At 44.3% G+C, this 21,768-nt stretch overlaps 1 protein-coding gene across 8 annotated transcripts in view; it reads left to right on the forward strand.

Moving 5' to 3' along the window:
- Positions 1-21,768, forward strand: part of ehbp1 (EH domain binding protein 1) — a 137,865-nt gene that overhangs the window by 30,497 nt on the left and 85,600 nt on the right. For 6 of the 8 annotated variants that reach the window (XM_069144219.1, XM_069144214.1, XM_069144212.1 and 3 more), the window contains exons 6-11: positions 9,329-9,510; positions 10,867-11,006; positions 12,832-12,948; positions 14,570-14,707; positions 15,586-15,850; positions 18,219-18,465. In XM_069144219.1, coding sequence (XP_069000320.1) covers positions 9,329-9,510; positions 10,867-11,006; positions 12,832-12,948; positions 14,570-14,707; positions 15,586-15,850; positions 18,219-18,465 — 1,089 coding nt within the window. The remainder of the gene's footprint in view (positions 1-9,328; positions 9,511-10,866; positions 11,007-12,831; positions 12,949-14,569; positions 14,708-15,585; positions 15,851-18,218; positions 18,466-21,768) is intronic. The other 2 variants (XM_069144216.1, XM_069144220.1) reach the window with 1 other exon arrangement.

Consider the following 21,768-nt stretch of genomic DNA (forward strand, 5'->3'; position numbering starts at 1 on the left):
TGTCACTTAGCATGGAGAGTACACCTTTGTCATGGAGCAGGGTGGGAGAGAGGCAGACTCTCACTTGGGGCAATTGTTTCTTGTCACAGGCCATCTTAACCTCCCCTCTCCCCCTCCCCCTCTCTCCTCCTCCCCCTCAAGCAAATCAGCTTTGCTCTGGATTAGGGCCCTATCATAGCTCCGTCAGATCTCAGCAGCCTGCCAAAAAAGAGCTAAAACAAACACAACCTTAAAGTGAGAATTGAGTGGAAATGACCCCCCCCCCCCCCAAAAAATAAAAAAAATCCTGTGTTGTGTTTAACTGGAAATCACTGTTTGATATCTCTGGAATATAGAAGTTCCCGTCTTGATTTATCAACCAAAAGTTTTGAGCTTCTTCACGTCTTCTTCTCTGTTATCTGTTGGTGAAACTAAAACAGGATGGGAGAGTTTCATCAAGTAGTCATCACAATACTTCGATGGGAACGCGATTATATCGCGTTCCCATCGACGCCGTATAATCGTTGTGGGATTTTATTATTTCATCATTTAGTACGGTTCATCTGTACTGTCAGACTCGGAGTCCATCAGCACAATTAAAAACATACATTACTTGGTTACTACCTACAGGTTTTATTCGACCTTAAAACAGATGCTTGAATAAGAATTTAGTGTGTGAAGTGAGTGTAAACATTCAGAACAAAAGATTTCTGGGACGATCAATGTTTTTCCTCTATTTAGAATAAAAAGCACTTTCCAAACATGTTTTTTTTTTACTTCTGCTCTGACTCAGCACTTTGTACCTGTCAGATGTAATTTCTTAGCTTTTACAAAGCCAGTACAGCTTTTGTCTGTGTTGCATAAGTTTCAAACATACATGGACACTCCACTGACACCCTCCTCCTCTCCCCCACCACCCCCCATCACGCACCAAAATCTGTCGGACTTCATCCCCGTTACATACGTATACACACACACACACACACACACACACACACACACACACACACACACACACACACACACACACACACACACACACAGGGGCACAAACATTTGTCGGACACACACCGTCACCGATGTCTGACGCCGTGATGAATCTGACGCCCTGATATCTGAACTGCTGCTTCATGCAACGGGAGTAATCAAATCCAGATACTGTGTGTGTGTATGTGTGTGTGTGTGTGTGTGTGTGTGTGTGTGTGTGTGTGTGTGTGTGTGTGTGTGTGTGTGTGTGTGCGCGCGTGCGCCATTTTAGGCCTCTGTGATGGCCAGAGATGGTAAAATGGCAGGAAAAAGTGATGAGCAAGCACTTCACAGACCAGGAATGAACTCCAGCTAATCCTGTCGACCTATCCCCCCCCCCCCCTCCAATACCATCTCCCTCATTTTCTCCCATCTTTTTCTCAATTTCTCTGTCCGCCCGTCTCCTTGCAATCCATCTCTCTCTTCCTCTCTCGTCTTCACTACCCTTCTCTCTTTCCATTCCTTGACCACCTCCCCCCTTCTTTCCAAACCCCTCTGTGTCCCTTTCTCTCTCCAGCAGAAGTGCAGAGCCAGGGCTTTTGCCTGCTGGTAATTTATTTTCCCATTAGCCCCCTGTCTGAAGTGCATGCTCTGGGTCTGAGTGTATGTGTGGGGGGCACTGAGGGGCCACCCTAAAGAAAGACCCGGAGAGTCGGAAAGAGGAGGGCACCCTGGACACACTGATAAGACGAAGGAGAGAGAGAGAGAGAGAGAGAGAGAGAGAGAGGCTGGCTGGGAGGGGCAGAAAGAGAAGAAGTGAGATACTGGCATCGTGTCTATCTAAGCATTTTTGGCTCGTTATGAGTTATGATCCGGGCTAATTAGAAAATCTAAAGCAAAATAGCCGATATCATATAACCAATTAATTGATCCACACATTAACATGGAAACATTTGTCATGGTTAATGAATTGTTGGTCATTTATCAAGCAAAAAAAAAAATCCAAATAATTTTTGGCTTCCAGCTTTTTCTTTCGCAGCATAAACACTTATTTTTGCACGTTGTTTAATTGGTTTGATATAAATGTCCAGTGTAGCCGCAGCATGGCTGAAATGCTAGAAAAACAGAGTCAATCATGGCACGAAACAATATTATGAACATTTAAATCAAGTCTGATCTCACTGGGAAGGTCATGGGAGTACGAATGCCACAGGAGCCAGACCATTTATTTAAAAAACAATGTGGTAGTTCCTTAAACCTGCTGACTTGGGCTCTGGTTGCGTGCGGTAGAGATGACGACCATTATATCTGGAGATTTCATTAACTCTGTTAAGCCTCTAGAATAGTGCAGGTGTCCGCTTAATGTGTATGTGTGTGTGTGTGTGTGTGTGTGTGTGTGTGTGTGTGTGTGTGTGTGTGTGTGTGTGTGTGTGTGTGTGTGTGTGTTGTTGCAACCTAGCAAGGGGTTACTCCCCAGTAAAACACTCTACTCTCCCAGTTAAGGATTAGGCCTTTTAAGGACTGGTTGGTTTGTGACTCTTCTCCTTTCATGTGCTGCCATCAGAGACAACCCAACATTAAAGGCATTCCTCTCTCTCTCTCTCTAGCTCTCTCTCTCACACACACACACACACACACACACACACACACACACACACACCCCATCCTCTCTCTTTTAAACACACACACACACACACACACACACACACACCATCCTCTCTTTTAAACACACACACACACACATGGTAATGCTTTCTCTGTTGACTAATCATCAATATGTATGATAACTGGAGTCTCACAACACAGAAAATATTGGCTGCACACATGGCAGACCAAGCAATATCATCTATTTATAAATCTGATGAGAATGAATTAAAGGGAGAATCTGGGATTTCCATTTTCCCAAGAGAGTCCGTTCAGGTACGAATGAGAGCATTTTAGCAAATAACTGTCCACCCTGTTGCAGAGCGGTGACATAAAAGATGTATTCTTACGTACAGTAAAAAATACAATGACAGGTTTCAACCGAAAAACTGATAATTGACTGGACTGCTTTTTAAATTACAATATAAGACTCCTTTGATCAAAGAAATCATGTCAAAATATTTTCACATGGCTCTAGTTTAGATTAAAAAAAATGGCCAAACTCGAGCTTTTATATTGGTTTGAATTGTGCCGATGATTAGATTGACATGTTGAGGTACAAACTGTGTATTTTTTTCCCCCTTCTGATATTAAAGTATCTCTTAAATTAGTCTTACTTCAAACTTTCATCCACTTTCATCACATACACTCTTTATAACACGGCTGAATTCACTTCATAGTTGTTCTATAATGTAGTTGTTGAACCAAAATACAGGTTAATTAACTGCAGCTTGCTTAGAGGAAGTTCTCATCATCATCATCATCATCATCATCATCATCATCTATCAGTGACAATATGAAAACACTGATAATTTGTTAAATCCTGTGTCTGGGATTGAGCCTTAAACCAGGATCTCCAGCTGTATTTCTGTCTCCAGTTGTTGCTGTTTGTGTGTGTGTGTGTGTGTGTGTGTGTGTGTGTGTGTGTGTGTGTGTGTGTGTGTGTGTGTGTGTCTGTGTCTGTGTGTCCATGTCTGCCCCACCATCACCATTCAGTCTCTTTTGTTTGGTCTCAAGAGTGAAGTCTGAAGAAGTGAAGAACTGATTGTTCCTGTTCTTGGCAGCGTCGGCACACGCCCATCTGTCCCATATTCAGTTTCTCCCGTGTCAAACAAAAAAAGGATTCGGTGTCTAGAGCTCTCTGCCATCCTAAACCATATTCATCCAACTCTACGACACTCGCTGTGCTGTAATCTGCCATCCTTTCCTCTAAAACAAACCTAATCCCGCTCTTGTTGGGACTAATCGCTCTCCTCTCGCCCTCTTCACTCAATCTCTTCTCACACTTTCCCCTGACTGTTTGTCAACCTTTTGCTTTCTGTTGTTGTTGTTGTTGTTGTTGTTGTTGTTCACGTTCACTCCCCCCCTCCGGGGACGAGGTGCTGATCAGCGAAACGTGTTTCCATTTTGTGGGTTTTTAAGTTTAAATCTGACCCACAGTGTGGGTAAAGTAAGTGTGAAAAAAAAAAATCCTGTGGTCCTTTTTTTCTACTTGTGTGTGCGAGACTCTATCTGTGTGTGTGTGTGTGTGTGTGTGTGTGTGTGTGTGTGTGTGTGTGTGTGTGTGTGTCCATGAACAATACACATAAAAGCCATTTGCACAGTTCATTCCATTATTAAGACCATTGTTATTGTAATTCGCATAACCAAAGTGATAGTATTGCATGGCTTTTATGTCTATTGTTGCCCTTAAAATACACACACAGACACACTGCTCGGGGAGGAAAAAATAAATCCTCACATATAATAGTAGCAGATGAATAAATTGGTCTTAATCTGTATGTGTGTGTGTGTGTGTGTGAGTGTGTGTGTGTGTGTGTGTGTGTGTGTCTATAACGCCTATAGTGCAGCATTCATAGGTGGTATGTAAAAAGCGCTGCCTTATCGGTTATCAGGGGAAGCCAAATTGACACAGAGGAATCACTCCATTGTGTGCGGATTCAAAAAGAGATGTGAGCACATTGGATGTCTCCATTTCCAATAACTGTGACCTTGAGGCAAGAGGAACAGCACCGTGCCTCCCACCTCCAATCTGCTGACTGCTGAATTCAGACGGAGCCCACTGATTTTTTTTTTTTTTTGGGGTGTGAAGGGCTAATCGGTGCCACCTCGGGGTTATTCTATAGGGTAAATTGAGTTTTTTTTTTTTTTTTTTCCTGAATCTTTTGAATACAAATTACAAAATAAGGGCCTGTGTACAGTTGTTTTGTAGGAGTGGAAACATTTATAGCCTCTAGTCTCTAGTCCACTTTATCCCCCTTTTGAGTTTTAGGTTTTGTTTCACAGAGCTTTGCATTTAATAACAAGAAAAAAGATTAGAGGGAAAGAAAAATTGGAGAATTTGGCAAGACGGAGAAACGAGAACATCCGTGTCGTAAATGCGTCACCTGTGACTTTTCGTGTCGTTTGTAGTTGGGAGTGTAGATGACCTCGCGTTGTCCCTTAGTTCCACAGTTCAGTATTGTTTTGTTGTGTGGTATCAGGCTTAAGTCAGATAATCATCTGCTTGATTTGGAACCAGTGAGTCATCACTTCTCATCACTGTTGTAATACCAGAGCCAATGTTTTTTATACTCCTGTCTCCCTCAACAACACACTGAACATCTACCACAGTCACTTCGGTTATTGACTAGTCGTTAGGATACAATAGAGGGGAACAACGCGGGAAAATAGAATTTGAGCCTCTTTTGATAAGTTTAAGGTAATTGTTTGTAGGAATGAATACTTAATGTGTGAATTGAGTCATGGTATATGGATCAATAGGGGGCATTCATCATGTTTGTTCAAATTAGAAGGCAGGTAGGACTGGTGACCTCTGTTAAAATAGCCATTAGCTGATTGGCGTGTGTATGTGTTGGACACTTCTTCTTTTTTTGTTGTTGTTTTGTGTTCATCAGATGAGGTCTAAACAAAGAAGCCGGCTTCTTTTTTTTCGCACTCAGCCTAATTAATCCATCTCTTAGTGACAAAAGGGGGTTCCTACCCCTCCTTTTCACCGGCCCCGTCCCATTGGCATTTTAGGGCAGAGGGATTCAGCAGGACCCCCGGGCACCCTCCCGCCCTGACCCCTGCCCCCCCACCAGGGGAGCATCTGTGGATCGATCCCGGGCCAGCTGGCACGAGGGGAAGAGGGGCAGGACTGGTACTCCTGAGATACACAAACACACCCTCCTTGATTGGCATTTATAAAGAATAATCAGGCACTAAAAAAAAAAAAAAAAAAGTAACTGTAGGTAGTAGGTGTGGTTGTTGTCATTTTATATGAACAGCCTGGTTTGTGTAAGTGTAGTACACAACTAACCGTCGGCCTTTAATGACGCGCTTACTGCAGTTGTGAAGAGATGCAGCTAGGGGGCAGCATACAGCCATCACCCCTCCCTCCCTCCTCCTTTCTGTCCTCTCTCTTTCTGTCTTTCTCTCTCTCTCGCTCTCTCTCTCTCTCCTACTGTTCCCTCCACACACACACACACACACACACACACACACACACACACACACACACACACACACACACACACACACACACTTTCAGGTATTTAGTCATTCTCCTGGCTCAGAAAAGAGAGAGCTTATTGATAGTCCCATCCTCTCCGTAATAAATTAAACTTCTGTATTGTCCTTCCCTTTCATTTTACACATTGTCACAACCTCCTAGTCCCCCTAATCCCAGTCACCCCCACCACCACCCCCACCCCACCCCACACCTTCTCTCAAACACACACATTGATTGACAAGTAGCATCCGGGGAAATAGAGCAGATTTCCATTGTTTGCTGCCCCTTCTCAAATCTGTTGAAACGTTTTTTCCATTCTTTAGCGGGGGGAGTATTTGCATATCCTTAAGTATTTCCTATTTTTCAAGACTCCCCTCCCCAACCCACCCCTCCTCCTCCCTCTTTCTCCCCATCCTCCGTTTTGCTAAATCCCCTCTTCTTAAGTGTTTGGTGCATTTGGCAAATTCATTCATAAAGTATCTACATGCGCTATTAACTTAGTATAATAGCCAGAGTGTAATCTGCAGAGAGATAAGAGGTGGAGAGAGAGGTTTTTTTTGTTTTTTTTCCCTCCTCATCTTCTTCCTCTCCTGATGGGCTGTTCCGTGGACAATCTTAGGGGTTGGCGGTGTGGCAATGATACGTCATTATGTTCCCCCAGCCAACGCTACAAGGCTCAAATGTCAGCGCGAAATGTCAAGTGGCCTCGCTGTAGCCGGTCGGTCGGTTTCTTCCGTAGGTTTTTATTTAATTATTGGTCGGAGCGAGGAGCGAGGAAGGAGCGAGGGGGCAGAGACGGGAGGTTAGGAGGTTTAGATGAGATATACGGTTGAATGTTGGCAGGAGTTGGCGAATGGAAAGGAGGGACAGAGGTGAGAGAAGCAGATTCTGATCATCTTTGCTTGAACAATTTTCGGTTTTATGTCTCCCAACTTCCTCTGTGCTTCTGGGGGATTCACATTATCAGCTTTTGACCCCGTTGACCCCTTCGCAGCCGTTCGTCCAGCAGCGTTCACTTAAAAGAGTGAAAGCCCGAATCGAAAAGATATTTTGAATGAGTTATAAATTGGTTGTTTAATATTAGAACGGCCTCGTATTGGCGATAACGTCAAGTGTGGTGCCGACCACTGCGGTTGTTACGGTGGAGATCATATGTTGGATCGTGCAAACAAATCAAAAAAGGAAATCTGAAAAACTGACAAGAACAGAAAACGTTGCAAAAAAAAAAAAAAAAAAAAACTGAAAATCTTTTGGAAAGCAACAAAGACTAAATGTCCAGAAGGGGACACGGTTCCCTGTGCGGTGATACGACAACCAACCACGGAGTTATCTCAGAAAGTTTTGTCAGATTACTGCATTTTGTTGGAATTAAAGGATATTCATTGATGACCGATGACTCATCCAGATTCTGTTTTATGTCATGATGATATTATTCACATCACTTGCATTCTTCATCGTGTTCACGTTTTTGCCTATTTACAACCACAATAAATGTAATTCATTGAAACCCGGCACGCATAATAACGTTTAATAACTGTTATTAGTTCGGATAAAAGTCACCGAACACATTTACACACGGTGTTGGTATTCCTTTGGCTGTCCTGTAGATTTGTAATCTGTATTTGAAGCCTCGCTTCTCACTATATTACTAAAAGCTTTACTACTCTGTAGTGATAGAAATTCGGTGTGTGTATGTCCCTGTGCGTATGCATGTGTGTATCTGCATGAATACCCTGCGGTCCTCGGCGATAAGGCCGAGATCGAGTTTTCCTCACAGAGCCGGAGCGTCTGAGGTGTGTGTATGTTTTTCTGTGTGTGTAAGTGTGTGAAGACATCACGAAACGGGCAACGTAAAGAGCTCGTATCGCTTTATCTGGCGTATATGCCAGAGTGTATGTGCATATGTATATGTGCTCTCAAACCGCTGTAGTGTGAAAGGGAGCTGGCTGCTCTGCTTGTGTTCGGTATTGTGCGCATGAGAGGATGAATCCTCGGGGCTCGATTCGCAGCGGAGACAAGAAGGTATTTTTCTGTGGTATAAAACCAAAAACGTGTGTGTTTTGTGTGTGTACAGTTAGATGCTGGTTTTAGACATCCATGCAGTGAAATAGAGACAAAAAGGGAGAGAGAGGAAGCAAAAATCAGACATTTAAAGGGAGAACATGTGTTGCACCGCTGCCTGCTGCTTTCATTCCACATGGCCTGTGAAGGGACTTGTGTGTCTGTGTGTTTGTGTGTGTGTGTGTGTGCGTGCGCGTGTGTGTGTGTGCACACCAGTGTGTGATCCTCACGATGTTTTTCTGTACTGAGATCTGTACCTTCCTCCCAAATGCAAATGAACAGATATCGTTTAACCGGGGAAATGTGGCAGTTTCTCATCACAAAACCAGAATCAGTTTAAAAAAAAACCAAAAAAAAAACAGAAAGAGAGGAGAGGGAAAAGAAAGGAAAGGGACGTGGTATGTCAGTGATATCAACACAGCGAGGAGGTGAACCGGTCTGATATTCCCTGACAGCATGGTGCTTCCATGGCCAGACTTGCAGCAGACAAAACCCATCAGTTTTGTTTTTTTTTTGTTGGAGGGAGGGCAGACAAAAGGCTGGAACATCCCCAACTGTTCAGTTTCCATATCTAGCAGTCAGTGACAAGGCTCTCCGGCGGTTCTTATTTTTTAACGCACAGTCCTCTGGTGAGCGGCTTGTAAGCACACACACACACACACACACACACACACACACACACACGCACACGGGGCCATGTCACTGATTCTATAACTCTTATCACCTGGTCTGTGGCATATTCCCAAATTCCAATTTGACTGCTCGCCCCTGGCCCAGAGCGCATCTCGGGGAAAAAAAAAAAAAAGAAGTACAGCAGAAATGGCTGCAGCGTGGACCTTTGATAGGAAATATCAGGGAGGGTTTTTACAACAGAATTTACAATGCGGGACACGGGAGGGAACCACTTCCAGCATGTTCTGGATTTACCGGCGAAACAGGGGACATGTACGTACACCTGATTCTGTGATCACATCAGTTCAAATGTGTTGTACGTCCTGCACTTTACCAAACCTCGAATACTGTAAAACAATGAAACAAAACCAAGTACACCTCTCTCCCGCCTTCTCTCTTGTTTTTCCTTTTTTTTTTAAATCCCTGCGGCGTCAGTACAATATTCTGTCAATCAACCGCCTGCATTCTCCTGATTGTAGCCTCACGGTCCACCTCTCTCTCTCCGTGTCGCAGGAGTCTCCGTCGGGGCGGAGGAAGGCCTTAGCCACCAGCAGCATCAACATGAAGCAGTACGCCAGCCCGATGCCCACGCAGACGGACGTCAAACTCAAGTTCAAGCCCCTGTCCAAGAAGGTGGTGTCGGCCACGCTGCAGTTCTCCCTCTCCTGCATCTTCCTCCGTGAGGGAAAGGCCACGTAAGTCTTCTCGCGTCGTCGCCTCGTCCGACGTTTCTCTCCGCTCGTGCAGGTTTTGTCTGTTTTTGGGAAGAAATCTCCTCCGTTTCAAATGAAGCCACGAAAGTGAGACACATTTAAGAGGGATTTTAAAGTTAACTAGTTGCAACTGAACTCCTCTCTTACTCGTTTTACGCACTGACACACATGCCGGCGTGAAGCTCGATACTGTAGTGATTAGTTTTGGCTAAGAGTTCGACGAACCGTGAGAGATGTGGTTTAAGCAGAATAAAAGAAAGTACGTTTTTCATTAAACGTCCAGCTCTGTCATGTCATTTTTAACCAGAGATGTTTGGGAAATTGCATTATTGAAGTTTTGATTGCAAGTCTGTCAGAATCACAGCTCAGCTCTGGAAAATATCAAATCTAATCAGCTGTGAGTTGACAATTAAAGTGTCATTTTCTTGCGTTTGTTCACTGTATGTATCTTTTATAAATCGGTTTAATTTGCAGGGCGCTTTTCATTCGTTTTCTCATATTATATCACCAAGTTTTCATTTGAGGGCACACACTCCCAATCACAGTGTTTGTTATTCATTCCAAAATGATAGCAGCAACTTTCATTTAAAGACCCCCCCACACACACACACACACACACACACACACACACAAACACACAAACACACAAACACACTGAGCGGGAGCAGAGCAGCGAGGCCTTTGTTGTGGCGCGGACGGCGGGTCGATGGCGCGTAACCCTTGTTAACCCTTCGGGGAATGATGTCGACCACACACAAACAAACTCCATCACACCAGTTCAAATGAACCCGTGGGCCTGGGAAACACCAAACACAAAGAACAGAGAGGAGAATGCAGCGATTATGATGGAGCGGCGGTATCGAGGGACTGGAGGGGGTGGGGGGGGTGGGGGGCAGCAGCAGACGAATACATAAAACACAAGACGGAATATAGACCGTGATGCATCGTGAAATGGACGGGAAAAGGGTGAAGGAGGAGAGGTCAGGGGGGGGGGGGGGGGGTCAAAAGCTGAAAAATGTGAGGAGTGAAGTGTTGGGTGTTTAGAAGGTGCAGAGATGATGGTCTGAAGTTTAAGAGTTAAAGAATAGAGCGCTGTTATAATTCACCTGTTCGATCAAGCAATTGGTCTTTGTTCGAGATGTTTGGTTGAAATGAAAACAGCTCTGATGCGTTAGTTTTCATTTATTCATTCATCTATTAATGCATTATGGCTCTTCTCTCTCCGTTTGTATCTCAGCTAGTTCTTTATCTATGTAGGTTATGTCACAGTAATGTCATTTATCTGTATTAAAAGATGTGTGTGTGTGTGTGTGTGTGTGTGTGTTTTCTCTGGTCCAGTGATGAGGACATGCAGAGCCTGGCCAGCCTGATGAGCATGAAACAGGCCGACATTGGCAACCTGGACGACTTTGAGGAGGAGAACGAGGAGGATGAGGAGAACAGGGTTAACCAGGAGGAGAAGGCAGCCAAGATCACAGGTAAAAAAAAAAAAAAACTAAAAAGAAACTGGGAAAGCACTTTTTTTTTTATATATCTGACAGATATACTGAAATAAATCTGCTGGGATTTTGATTTAATTCAGTTTTATTTATAGAGAGCTACATCTCAACATAAGTCATCTCAAGGTGCTTCACGTAGTGAGAAACCCAGCAATTCCCCTCTTAAGCAATCAGCCATTTGGCACCGTAACAGCGTTGTGTTCCTGGTCAGTAATAACACTTTTTCTTGCTGCCAGTCACAGCTCTGATGCCGGTAAGTATCGTACATATGAGTCATTTTGCAGCTAGAAAATCAACACGTTGTAAATGTCAAGATGAATTTCTCAACCTGAAAACTTAACCTGGCGAATAAAATCTCCTCCCCTCCCCTGAATAATCTCCCAGACCTGAAATAACCGAGGCTTCATGTGGGGTATCAACGTTGCTTCTTTCTTTCTCGATTTCTTTTTTTTTTTTTTCTGTCTTCTCACTTTTATGCATCTGCGAGTTGTGCTTCCACCACATTAGAACAACTGTTAATTTGTAAATTCATGAGCTTTATTTACCGTGTGTTGACAGCTTCGGGGTATTTTCTGTTGCTTTTGACTTTGATTTCCTTACACCCCTCGTTACCTCCCACCCCCACCATCGTCCCTCGCTTTCTCCTCCTCCTTGTGATTTGGTTGGACTGGTACACCGAAGGTGGGTTGCCTCCTCCCATACGTACATGTCGGGGATTCATTCTGTGGTCTAATGTATGGGGGGCTCCCCCGACGCTTCCTGCTTTGCTTAATCCAACTTTTCAAAGCGCCACCTCTTCATGTTAAGCTTCATGCTTTCTCCCCTTTCTTCTTCTTCCCCTCCCTGCTCTTCATCTCATTTATATGTATATGCATTGATCGCTACGGCGATGCTTCACTAGCACGTATCTCTGAATCAAAGGGCCGGGCAAAGCTGCCAAAACTCCCTACTATCATATTCCTCTTTGCGTGCTACCTATGGAACAAGGCAGCAAGCTACCCGAGCAACACTAACCAATGCGTACACCCTAAAACCTACTGGATGTCTTTTGTATATGCGTATGTAAATGATGAAATCTCTATAAATATGTGTGTGTGTGTGTGTGAGTATCAAAAGATGCAAAGTAGATATATCTTCATTTTGAAGCCAGACTAGCAGTTTGTTTGCTGGAAGTTTAAAGTGTTGACAACATGCTATTACAGAGCTCCATATTTGTTTAGTAACACTGCACACAAACAAACAGAGGCCTACAATCTACGCTGAAATGTGTGCCCTCTTTTTAACTCTGTATCAGTCCCTCCAGGGTTTCGCAAAGTTTTTTTGTGATTGTTGTGGTTTTGTGTCGGACTTATTCGCAGTTTTAAGTGATTTTGTTTTGTTTTGTTTTGTGTTAAATTGCCAGAATTAGACAAAAAATTGCATCTAGAGAAAGAAAAATGCCTTCTTTTTTTTTTTTTAAAGTGTCACTTCCTGCTGCACATCATAAAGATATTTTAGTTGTAATCTTCTTTTTTTTTTACTTATTTATTGAACTTTGAGACCCACGGGGCTTAAAGTTACAAACATTTTTTGGGGAAAAATCGTGCGAATTTTGAAAAGCTCAAACAAATATTGTTGAGTTTGCTTGAATCGGCGTTAATCATTTGCGATCTGGTGGACCTGGAGGGACTGCTATATGTCTGTATGTAATTCAACAGAGTTTGTGGTTGTGTGTGGACATGCTGGATTGCGTGTGTTGTTTTCTTTTGCCTTGTTCACTGCTACTCTTCCTCCCTTCCTTCCTGTATGGCCCTGTCGTTTGCAGAGATTGTAAACCAGTTGAATGCCCTCAGCTGCTTAGATGGGGATGATGATGATGATGGTGGTGGTGTTCCCAAGCGAGCACACAAAGCAACAGCTAAGCCTGCTGCTTCCTCCCAAGGTCTTTTTTTCACCTTTCTTTCACCTCCCTCATCCCTGTGTCACCTCGACATTGTGTCACCTCTACCCTGCCATTCATTTCCACAGTTTTTAATCTATATATTTGGTTTGAATAATTCTTCCTTTTCCAGCCTTCCTCTTGTATTGTTTTTTTTTTTTTCTCCTCCCGTCCATCCCTCGATCCTCCTTGACACCGGTACTGTGATCGTGTTGTGGTCATGTGTTATTACATTTGATCTTGGTCCGTGTGGTGATGTGCTGTACGTGGTGTTGTGAACACATCACTTGGTGTTCATTGTTTTGGTTTATATTGTTTGTTTGGTTGTGTTATGACAGTGTGACCCCCCCCCTCCCCTTTTATTTATTTATTTATTTATTTTTTACTGCAATTGGTAGTGAACCAAACGAGGTAAACGGTATTTAAATGAACTCTTCCTGTAAAAAAAAAAAAAAAAAAAAAAAAAAAAGGAAGAATAAAAATTGTTTTCAAATGGATTTAAGTGTATTTCTTCTCACTTGAATTGTGAGTTTTGGATATGTGGTATTCTCAAGCTGGTGAGACACGTTGCTGTAGTAGATGCAGGCGGGTTTGGGTCGCTTAACATCTTGTTTTAAGTCCTCGGCATCTAATTGGGGGTCTTAAACTTGGTGCCGCGAGGGGCCAACAGTGCATGTTTTTATTCCCAGATGGTTTCATCGGTTCATCGTCTGCAGTAAAGTGTGTGCAAAACACAAGTCAACGCAAATCCAATGCTCAGGTCTGTTCCAGCGTCTAAAATTGATGTATCCATTCATTAGTACTTGGGATGGGCCTCGAATTTCGAAATGGTCGTTATAATCTACCAAATTGATTAGTGATCAGGTAACTACAGGCGCCCGGTTGGTAATGTGTCACTATGTCTGAAGGTGGCGGTAATGCGCCTGGTAGCTGACTGTTAGATAACAGGGAGAAGAGGAACGCGCTGCTTTCAGAGGGGGGGGGGGGCTTTGCAGGTAAAGCTATCCCGGTTATCGATTAAAAAATGTGTTTATCAGCCACCGCCACTTTACACGGCCACACTACATTCAGACCGAGGGACGCGTACTCGCAGCACTTCCTTCTTTCAGATTCTCACATCGCTCTCAGCGGCAATTCTTGGCGTCTACTTCAGACATATTTACTCTCTTTTCAAAATGACCCACACCCCGGCAGCATGCGATTGACCCGCAGTGAGTATGATGAAGATAAAGCTGACGAGCCTTAGGCTCCGCAGCCAGGATCTCTATAGCAACTCCGTGCTTTCGTCACTGTCTCCCACAGTAACCCCCCTCCTCCACACCACACAAATTTCCCCCAGAAATCAACTGTTGCACATCCATTGAAGAAAGCCGAGGTGGCCGAGGAACACAGAGAAGTTTGAGGGCTGTGAAGGGATTACTTGTGCAAGACTTAAAGGTCTTTCTACTCCTGGTTCACTCCAAAGTGCAGGGTTTTTTTTTTGTGTGGTATTTTTAGGGTTTGTGAATATTTGTGTTCATTGCGTTGCTGGAAATGTGTTGTTGTGTGACTGTTTGGACTCTGTAGTTTGTTCTTTTAAATGACTTTTTTTTTTTCCCGTTTGTGTTGGACTCTGTGGCGACAGAGCTGATTAACAAGCTGAACTTCCTGGAAGACGAGGATCCGGAAATGGCTCTCGCCATGAGCACCAATCCCTTCGACGATCCCGATGACGACCTCCATCCCAACCACCTCAACCCCTTCGGTGATCCCGAAGACGAAGGTACGTCACCGTCTGATTTAGCCACTCTTGATTTTTCTTTTTCGGCTTTTCGTCTTTGATCTTATTAGTACTGTTGCCATAACGTCTGTGGGATGTCACGCAATGCAACTTTACGGTTTGGATGTGCACATACCGTGAATGCGTGTGATCATGTGTAACTACAGCAGGCTTCAATGCTTTCACTCAGACAGCTAAACCAATATTTTCGTCTGACCACCTGAGTAGCCAGGTGTGCCCGTGTGTTTTATTTGTTTTCTTTGAGTGTCATGCTCCTACACACGAAGAACCCACTTTGTTGTTTGTTTGCTTGTTTAAGTCGTCTTTGATCTGATATTCAATCTAAAATCTTCAGTTTTACTTTCTTGAGAATGTTTTTTTATTTTTATTTTTTTATATATCCATACACATGGATTTTTTTTTTTATTCATTTAGTAGCAGCTGAATGAAGCAACACACCTGCTGATATTTTCAGTTCCTGGATCAGCACACACAATAAGAGTGTTTGAATTGTTAAATAGCTAAATGTAGGTGATAACTATAATATTTCAAATTCCTGCTCCAACAAATAACCACGCAACACGTGCCGGAAAATGCAAGTCTTGCGTCTTCCAGGTGATCTAAATACAAAATACATACGTTAATAGCTATAAGGAGATGGATGGAGAGATCAGTTGGAGGGCAAATATATTTAGAGTCAAATAGACTTAATGCTTAGTTCATTCCCAGGACTACATTTGCATTTATTTGAATTCCCCTGTGCTGTCTTGCTCTAATAATATAATTAATAATAATTATTATATGGTAAGAAACCAAAGCTTTTGTCAGGTTTGTTTGTAGCATGCAGTCAGCGCTCTCTGTCCTCTCTCTCTGTCTCACAGAGCCCTCTGCCCAGCCGGTCTTACGGCAGCGGGTCGACGACGAGTCCTTCTACGACCACGACTTATCGAATCCGTTCAGCGAGCTGGACGAGCCGGAGACGCACACGCCCCCCAGCAATCCCTTCGACGAGCCCGACCTGGACGCGGACCTCCAGCCGGACCCAGAACCCCCCAAGCCCAGGCAGAGGAAAGGTGTGCGGCCCGTTGACATGAGCAAGTACCTGTACGCGGACACCTCTCACAACGAGGAGGAGGAGCTCGATGAGTAAGACTTTCTTTATTTAATCCGTTTTTATTTTTTTTACAGTCGTGTTTGTGTTTTATGATGCAGAAATTTTAAATCCTGAGGCCTTGATGCCAGAATGCCATTGACAGAGGAGTGTGCACCTGGCACGTTTCATCCTGTTGTATTTTTACATTTTAATTGGAGTTAGTTACACTTTTTCACTTGCTTGCAAAACAGCTTCCTGACATGGTTTCTGTCCCTATAAGTAGCCCGCACTAGACCCACTAAGTGAGGCACCAGACGGCCTAGTTCGGTTACCATTGGTAGGCCAAGCCCTGCAAGACCCTTCCTTATAGAGGGGTACTTGTAGACCTCCCACTCCCACCCCTCAACCCCCCACCCAGGACAGAGCCAAGTGACGAGGCAGCTCTTTCAACGGGAACAAGGGCCCTGTTGTTTCACTGCATTCTTTAACTTTGTCTCCCTCCTCCTTCATTACCCCCCCCCCCCCTTTCCCTCCCTCCTTCTTATCAACTTGTTGCCCCATACTTTCCCTCTTTGCATTCTCCCTAACTTCCTCCCAAATTGTGCTAATTTTTTATCTCACCTTCCTCCTCTTTCATCCCTGATTTCCTTCCCTTTCCTCGCCTCTTTCCTTTTCCCATTGGACGTCACGTCAGTGTCTTGTGCTGCCAGTTCAGTGGAGTCATGAATTCACCGTTCCATTATAAACAAAATTCTTTTGTCTTAAATTAGTAGATGACGTACTTGAATTTAAATTTTTAGTAAACATGCATCCTTAAATCACTTTTTTTGTCCATACATTATCTCCACCCACTACGTCCTGAACTGGGTCACAGGAGGGCCAATCCCAGCTGACCTTGGGTGAAGGCAGGGTACTCCATGAACAGGCCCTGAATTTGTAGTGATTTGGCAAATTCTGAGTTAATATTTTAATAAAAACATGCAAAAAGAAGATATCTGTATGCATCTCAGCAAGCTTTCATGATAACATTTAATATGTGGCTGAGAAATTAAATTAAAAATGTCACACCGTGGGGGATCCTTCTGCAGAACAAGTTTCCCTGACCGTGTGTGACCTCTCCAGAAGAGCGGCTGTGCCTAAATTGTAAATGTAAACCCGGCCGCTGAGCGAAGCTGTCGCACAGATATATCTGTATGTTTTCAGCCCTCTCAGCTGTCTAAAGAGAGCCCGGTTATTGACTGGTGTGTTTCTCTTCCGTCTGTCTCTTACATCGGGAGCAGTCCTCGGCAGAATAGAAAGTTCAAGAGGGCAGCGCTGTGTTTTGACTGGAGCCCTTTCACATGTCTTTTAGTCAGCGCCGGTCTGTTAAAGCTCCTCTGTAGGCACGGCCTGCTTTTCTTTTCTTCATTCCCCTCCCCTCCTCCATCGCTTTGCGGTTACATAGACAATGAGTAGCTCTAACCTCCTCTTTCAGGGAGATACCTAGTCAATCAGTTTTCTTCTTTCTCACTCTCTCCCTTAACCCCCCACCCCACCCCACCCCACACACACACACACACACACACACACACACACACACACACACACACCCCAACCCTCTCCATCCAATTCCCTTGTTTGTTTAGTATTGCTTGTTGCATGTTGAGTGAATGTCTCTAGGCCATGCCCCAGCTTTCAGAGCCACAAGCATGCCTGTATATTGATAACACTCTGGTATGTGTGCATGTGTGTTTCAGTGGATGCTTGTGTGCATGCGTGTGTGTGTGTGTGTGTGTGTGTGTGTGTGCGTGTGTGCGTGTGTGTGTGTGCGTGTGTGTGTGTGTGTGTGTGTGTGTCGTCGTGCTCCTGCCTGTCTGTCAGTAGTCCACCTTGGTCAGCGAGGATATGAGGTCACCCAGTCCTGACCTCAGTGCACCTGCATCTTTTATTAACTTACCACTTGTGTGTGCCGTTCATTGTGTTACACCGAAGCTTTGTTTCCATGGAGCAATTTCCTCATGTTTAGTTTATCAATGGAGCCCCCCCCAAAAAAAAAAAGTCTTTTAGATAATCCTGATAATGCTGATCATTCTTGGCAGGATGTTTTAATCTAGATATTTTGCGGTGTAACTGTCTTCCTCGAGTGGTGTTGTTTCAACTTTTGGAGGCTTCAGTTTGTCGTGCTCTTGAAATAAACTCGATGGACAAAATAATAGAAACACCAGTCATAGTTCCAGTGGCGACGGTTTTAATTTGGTCACGTGTCGACAGACACTGTTGGTCTTTGAGGAAAAAGCTCCTACAAATGTCGATGATGTCACACTCGCCTGTCGGTGCACAGTTACCACATCAATTTAAAAGAAAAACTGAAATCTATGTAACACTCGTTCTTTCTGTTTTTTCTTGCCTCCTCCGTCTTCTCTCGCGTCTCTTCATTTTCAGATCGAATCCCTTCTACGAGCCGAGGAGCTCGAGCCCCACGCGGCCCCCCGCTGGCGGCTCCTCCCTGGACATGGCCAACAGCCAGAAGAGGAGGGCTCCCGTGGCCCCCAGTTCCAGCTCCGGGTCCGGCCCCAGTCCGTCGCCCCCCAAACCCAGCTCCGGCCCAGACAGGGAGCGAGCCCAGCCCGTCGGGCCCAGCCTGGTGGCTGCAGTGATGGGGAGAGAGCTGGCCTCCTCTTCCCCCAAGGTAAGCAGACTGCACATGAATATTATACAGTTGATTTATCCCCACGACAGCCACACAGGTGCTTGTGACAAGAAAAGAGCAAATGTGATAAATTCTTAAGAAAAACAGTATCTGGTTTAATATGTGGTGGGTCAGGATGGCAAAGGAATGTTTAACTTGTTTTTTCCAGCAATTTCCCTTTAAAACACACTAAACAGTTATAATATTTAATTCCGATGCTCGAAATGTATTCAGATTTAGCACCCAGTCTTAAATAGTGTAATTTCAACAGTGATTTACGATAACTTAGATGCACAAGGAAGGATTTCAGAATTTGAAGTCAGATTTCAATAACTCCTGGATACGGTTTCTCAGCTTACCAAAGATGATGAATCGAACCCTAAAATGCCTGAATTCCACCTATCTGGGCTCTACTTCCTGTCCTGGATTGTGCCTCTCCTTTTGCAGCCTGTGCTAATATAAGTGAGGGACTTGAAGCATTTTGTATGTGTGCGTGTGTTTGTGGCGGTGTGTCCACATCCAGTGGTCCTTACATTAGCTTTTTTTCCGCCTGCACGGTCTCATCTCCTGCCCCATTCTTTATGCTCATGAAACTCCCCGGTTCCTCATTTGAATATAGGTATTTGTTTATTGGGGTGTTTTCATATGTTTATTTATTTATTTAAATTAGGCAAATCATGGCTGGATGTAATTAAATGGCTGATGGTCACACACACTCACGGCAGGAGTCAGACCACTGGTGAGGAATGATTGGCTGGGGGGTGGGGGTTAAAAGTGTGTGTGTGTGTGTGTGTGTGTGTGTGTGTGTGTGTGTGTGTGTGTGTGTGTGTGTGTGTGTAGGGGCTCAATGAGCCTGTGTGGGGCTTAAACACAGGGGGCTTAACTACAGCAGAGCGATCACAAGGGGGTGTTGACCCCCTGTGTGCACACACACACACACACACACACACACACACACACACACACACACACACACACACACACACACACCAACACCCACATGCAAACACAGTACAGTTACTTATACACGCGCAGACACACACAGGTCCCTCCGCCCCATGCAGCTGGCCAGCTGACTGTTTTAGTGTAGCTGGGCGGTGATGCTGGCCGTCCATGTAATTATGGCACAGTGCCTTTATCACCCAGCTGCAGTTGCCTGTGACCATGGGTGAGGGGGCCTAAACCACTTTAATTACCCAAAGCCAGTGGCCTGTGGTGGGCCACACTTCGCCAAGAGATGCCCCTGCCTCTGGAGCTCGGGGTGGAAGGAGGGAGGGCGGCAGAGAGAGAATGAATTGTGAGTGAGGATTGAAGAGGGGTGTGCAATGAAGGAGAATATGTGGAAGATAGTGAAGGGTAGAGGACAGGAGAATAGTGTGTGTGTGTGTGTGTGTGTGTGTGTGTGTGTGTGTGTGTGTGTGTGTGTGTGTGGGTGGGTGGGTGGGGGGGGAATTGTAGAGCGAGAGAGATAGGATGTTCACAGTAAACAAGGATAGGCCTACAGGGTTTGTTGACATATACAGCGAGTGTGAATAGGTTTCTTTTTCTTATTCACACCAAGTGCCACGACACACACACACACACACACACGCACGCACGCACGCACACTCACCCCGTAGCCTACACATGGGCTGCGAGATGACCTTTGAATGTATGAAGTCAGAGAGGATTAAGAGGAGACATTCCCACTATGAGAGGCCAAGACGAAACCCAACACATCATCACACTACGAACGTGGACGGAGTGCGAATGCGTGCTCGAGCTGGCATGCATGCATGTATCCGTTCTTATAGTTTCTAGTGTGCCTAAGGCTCAGTTCAGTGGATATTTGCTGGGGCAGATATAACCTTCCCTCAAAACACAGCTAACCTCTACCTCTCCCATACAAGGTGTCTCAAGGCGTGTGCGAGGTGTGTATTCTTCATTTAAATATATATATATTATTATTATTTATTTTTTTACCAGCTATTCATGTGGGCAAATGGTGTGCATGGCTAAGATAACACACACACACACACACACACACACACACACACACACACACACACACACACACACACACACACACACACACACACACACACACACACACACACACACACACACACACAGCCATCTAGGCCTAATCTCCGAATGTGAATAGAAATTGATATATTGAAAAGCCGCCATATCCAGTTATACATTTACAACCTACCCTAAAGGCTTTGAAATGTCTCGTATGCATTTTTTTTTTTTTCCTCAAAGAAATCTTCACTAACCGAAAGAGATTAGCATGTGTTGTATCCCATTTCTATTTTACACATTTATTCCTTTGTAAAGGTGTAACACAAGAGCAGCAGTGGAACGAGCTTTAAATGAACGGTCACTGTCGTTACACTCAACGGATAGTGAAGCACAAGACGCCCCGTCGTGAGTTTGGGCTCACACTTTGAAGATATTCAGGGGAAAAAAAACAAGAAATAATAGGCAATAACTACACCGGGAATTTCTCAAGATAAGAGAAAGATACGCCACTGGAGAACAAGGGTGTGAACCAAATAGAAATCGTGATGTCAGACACTAAAATACGTATATATTATATACTTAAAATGAGACATTGAATATTTTGTCCTTTTCCATGTTTGAATTCTCTTGAGCAGATTTTTAGCATTCAACTTTTCCCTTTGGATGTAGTTTTCATCCACCTTGTCATTGCATTAAAACCGCCCACTTCAGCGCCAGCCTGTGGAAAATCAGGGCATCTACAGGACATATGGTGTGTGCCCACTTACTGTGTACACAGTTATTACACGTGGATTGGATTTACATTAAGCTCGGCGCTCTGGACTGTTGCCAGTGGAGCTTTAGAAAAATGTACGGCAACGCAGAACCACTCAAATGTGGGGATGAGACCAGCGGGTCGATGGACAGAGACATAAATGCGACAACCTGCAGCATCCGTGGAGGTTCCAGAAACCTTTGTTTTCTTCATGCATGATGACTGCAGGTCGCTGCAAAGTCCAGCAGGTACTGAGGAGGACATGCAGATAGTACAGTACCTCCCTGAATTAAGTTGTCTAACTATAATGTTTCACACAGCTGCATCTGGCTTATATGATGACTTTTTAATTACTAATGTTGACCGTATATATATATATATATATATATATATATATATTTTTCATTGTTACTGTGGTGCACACTCACAACACCACCTTCAGTCATCTCCTGTCCCAGTTTCTTACAGTTTGCCAGTGAGCTTGACCACAGTAAGTGCTTCGCTCTGGGTGACTCTGATGGTGGTTGTAAAGAGAAGATAATGTC

Source organism: Embiotoca jacksoni, unplaced genomic scaffold (assembly GCF_022577435.1).
Source record: "Embiotoca jacksoni isolate LCO1_2020_lvr unplaced genomic scaffold, fEmbJac1.0.p SCAF_12, whole genome shotgun sequence".
NCBI lineage: Eukaryota > Metazoa > Chordata > Actinopteri > Embiotocidae > Embiotoca > Embiotoca jacksoni.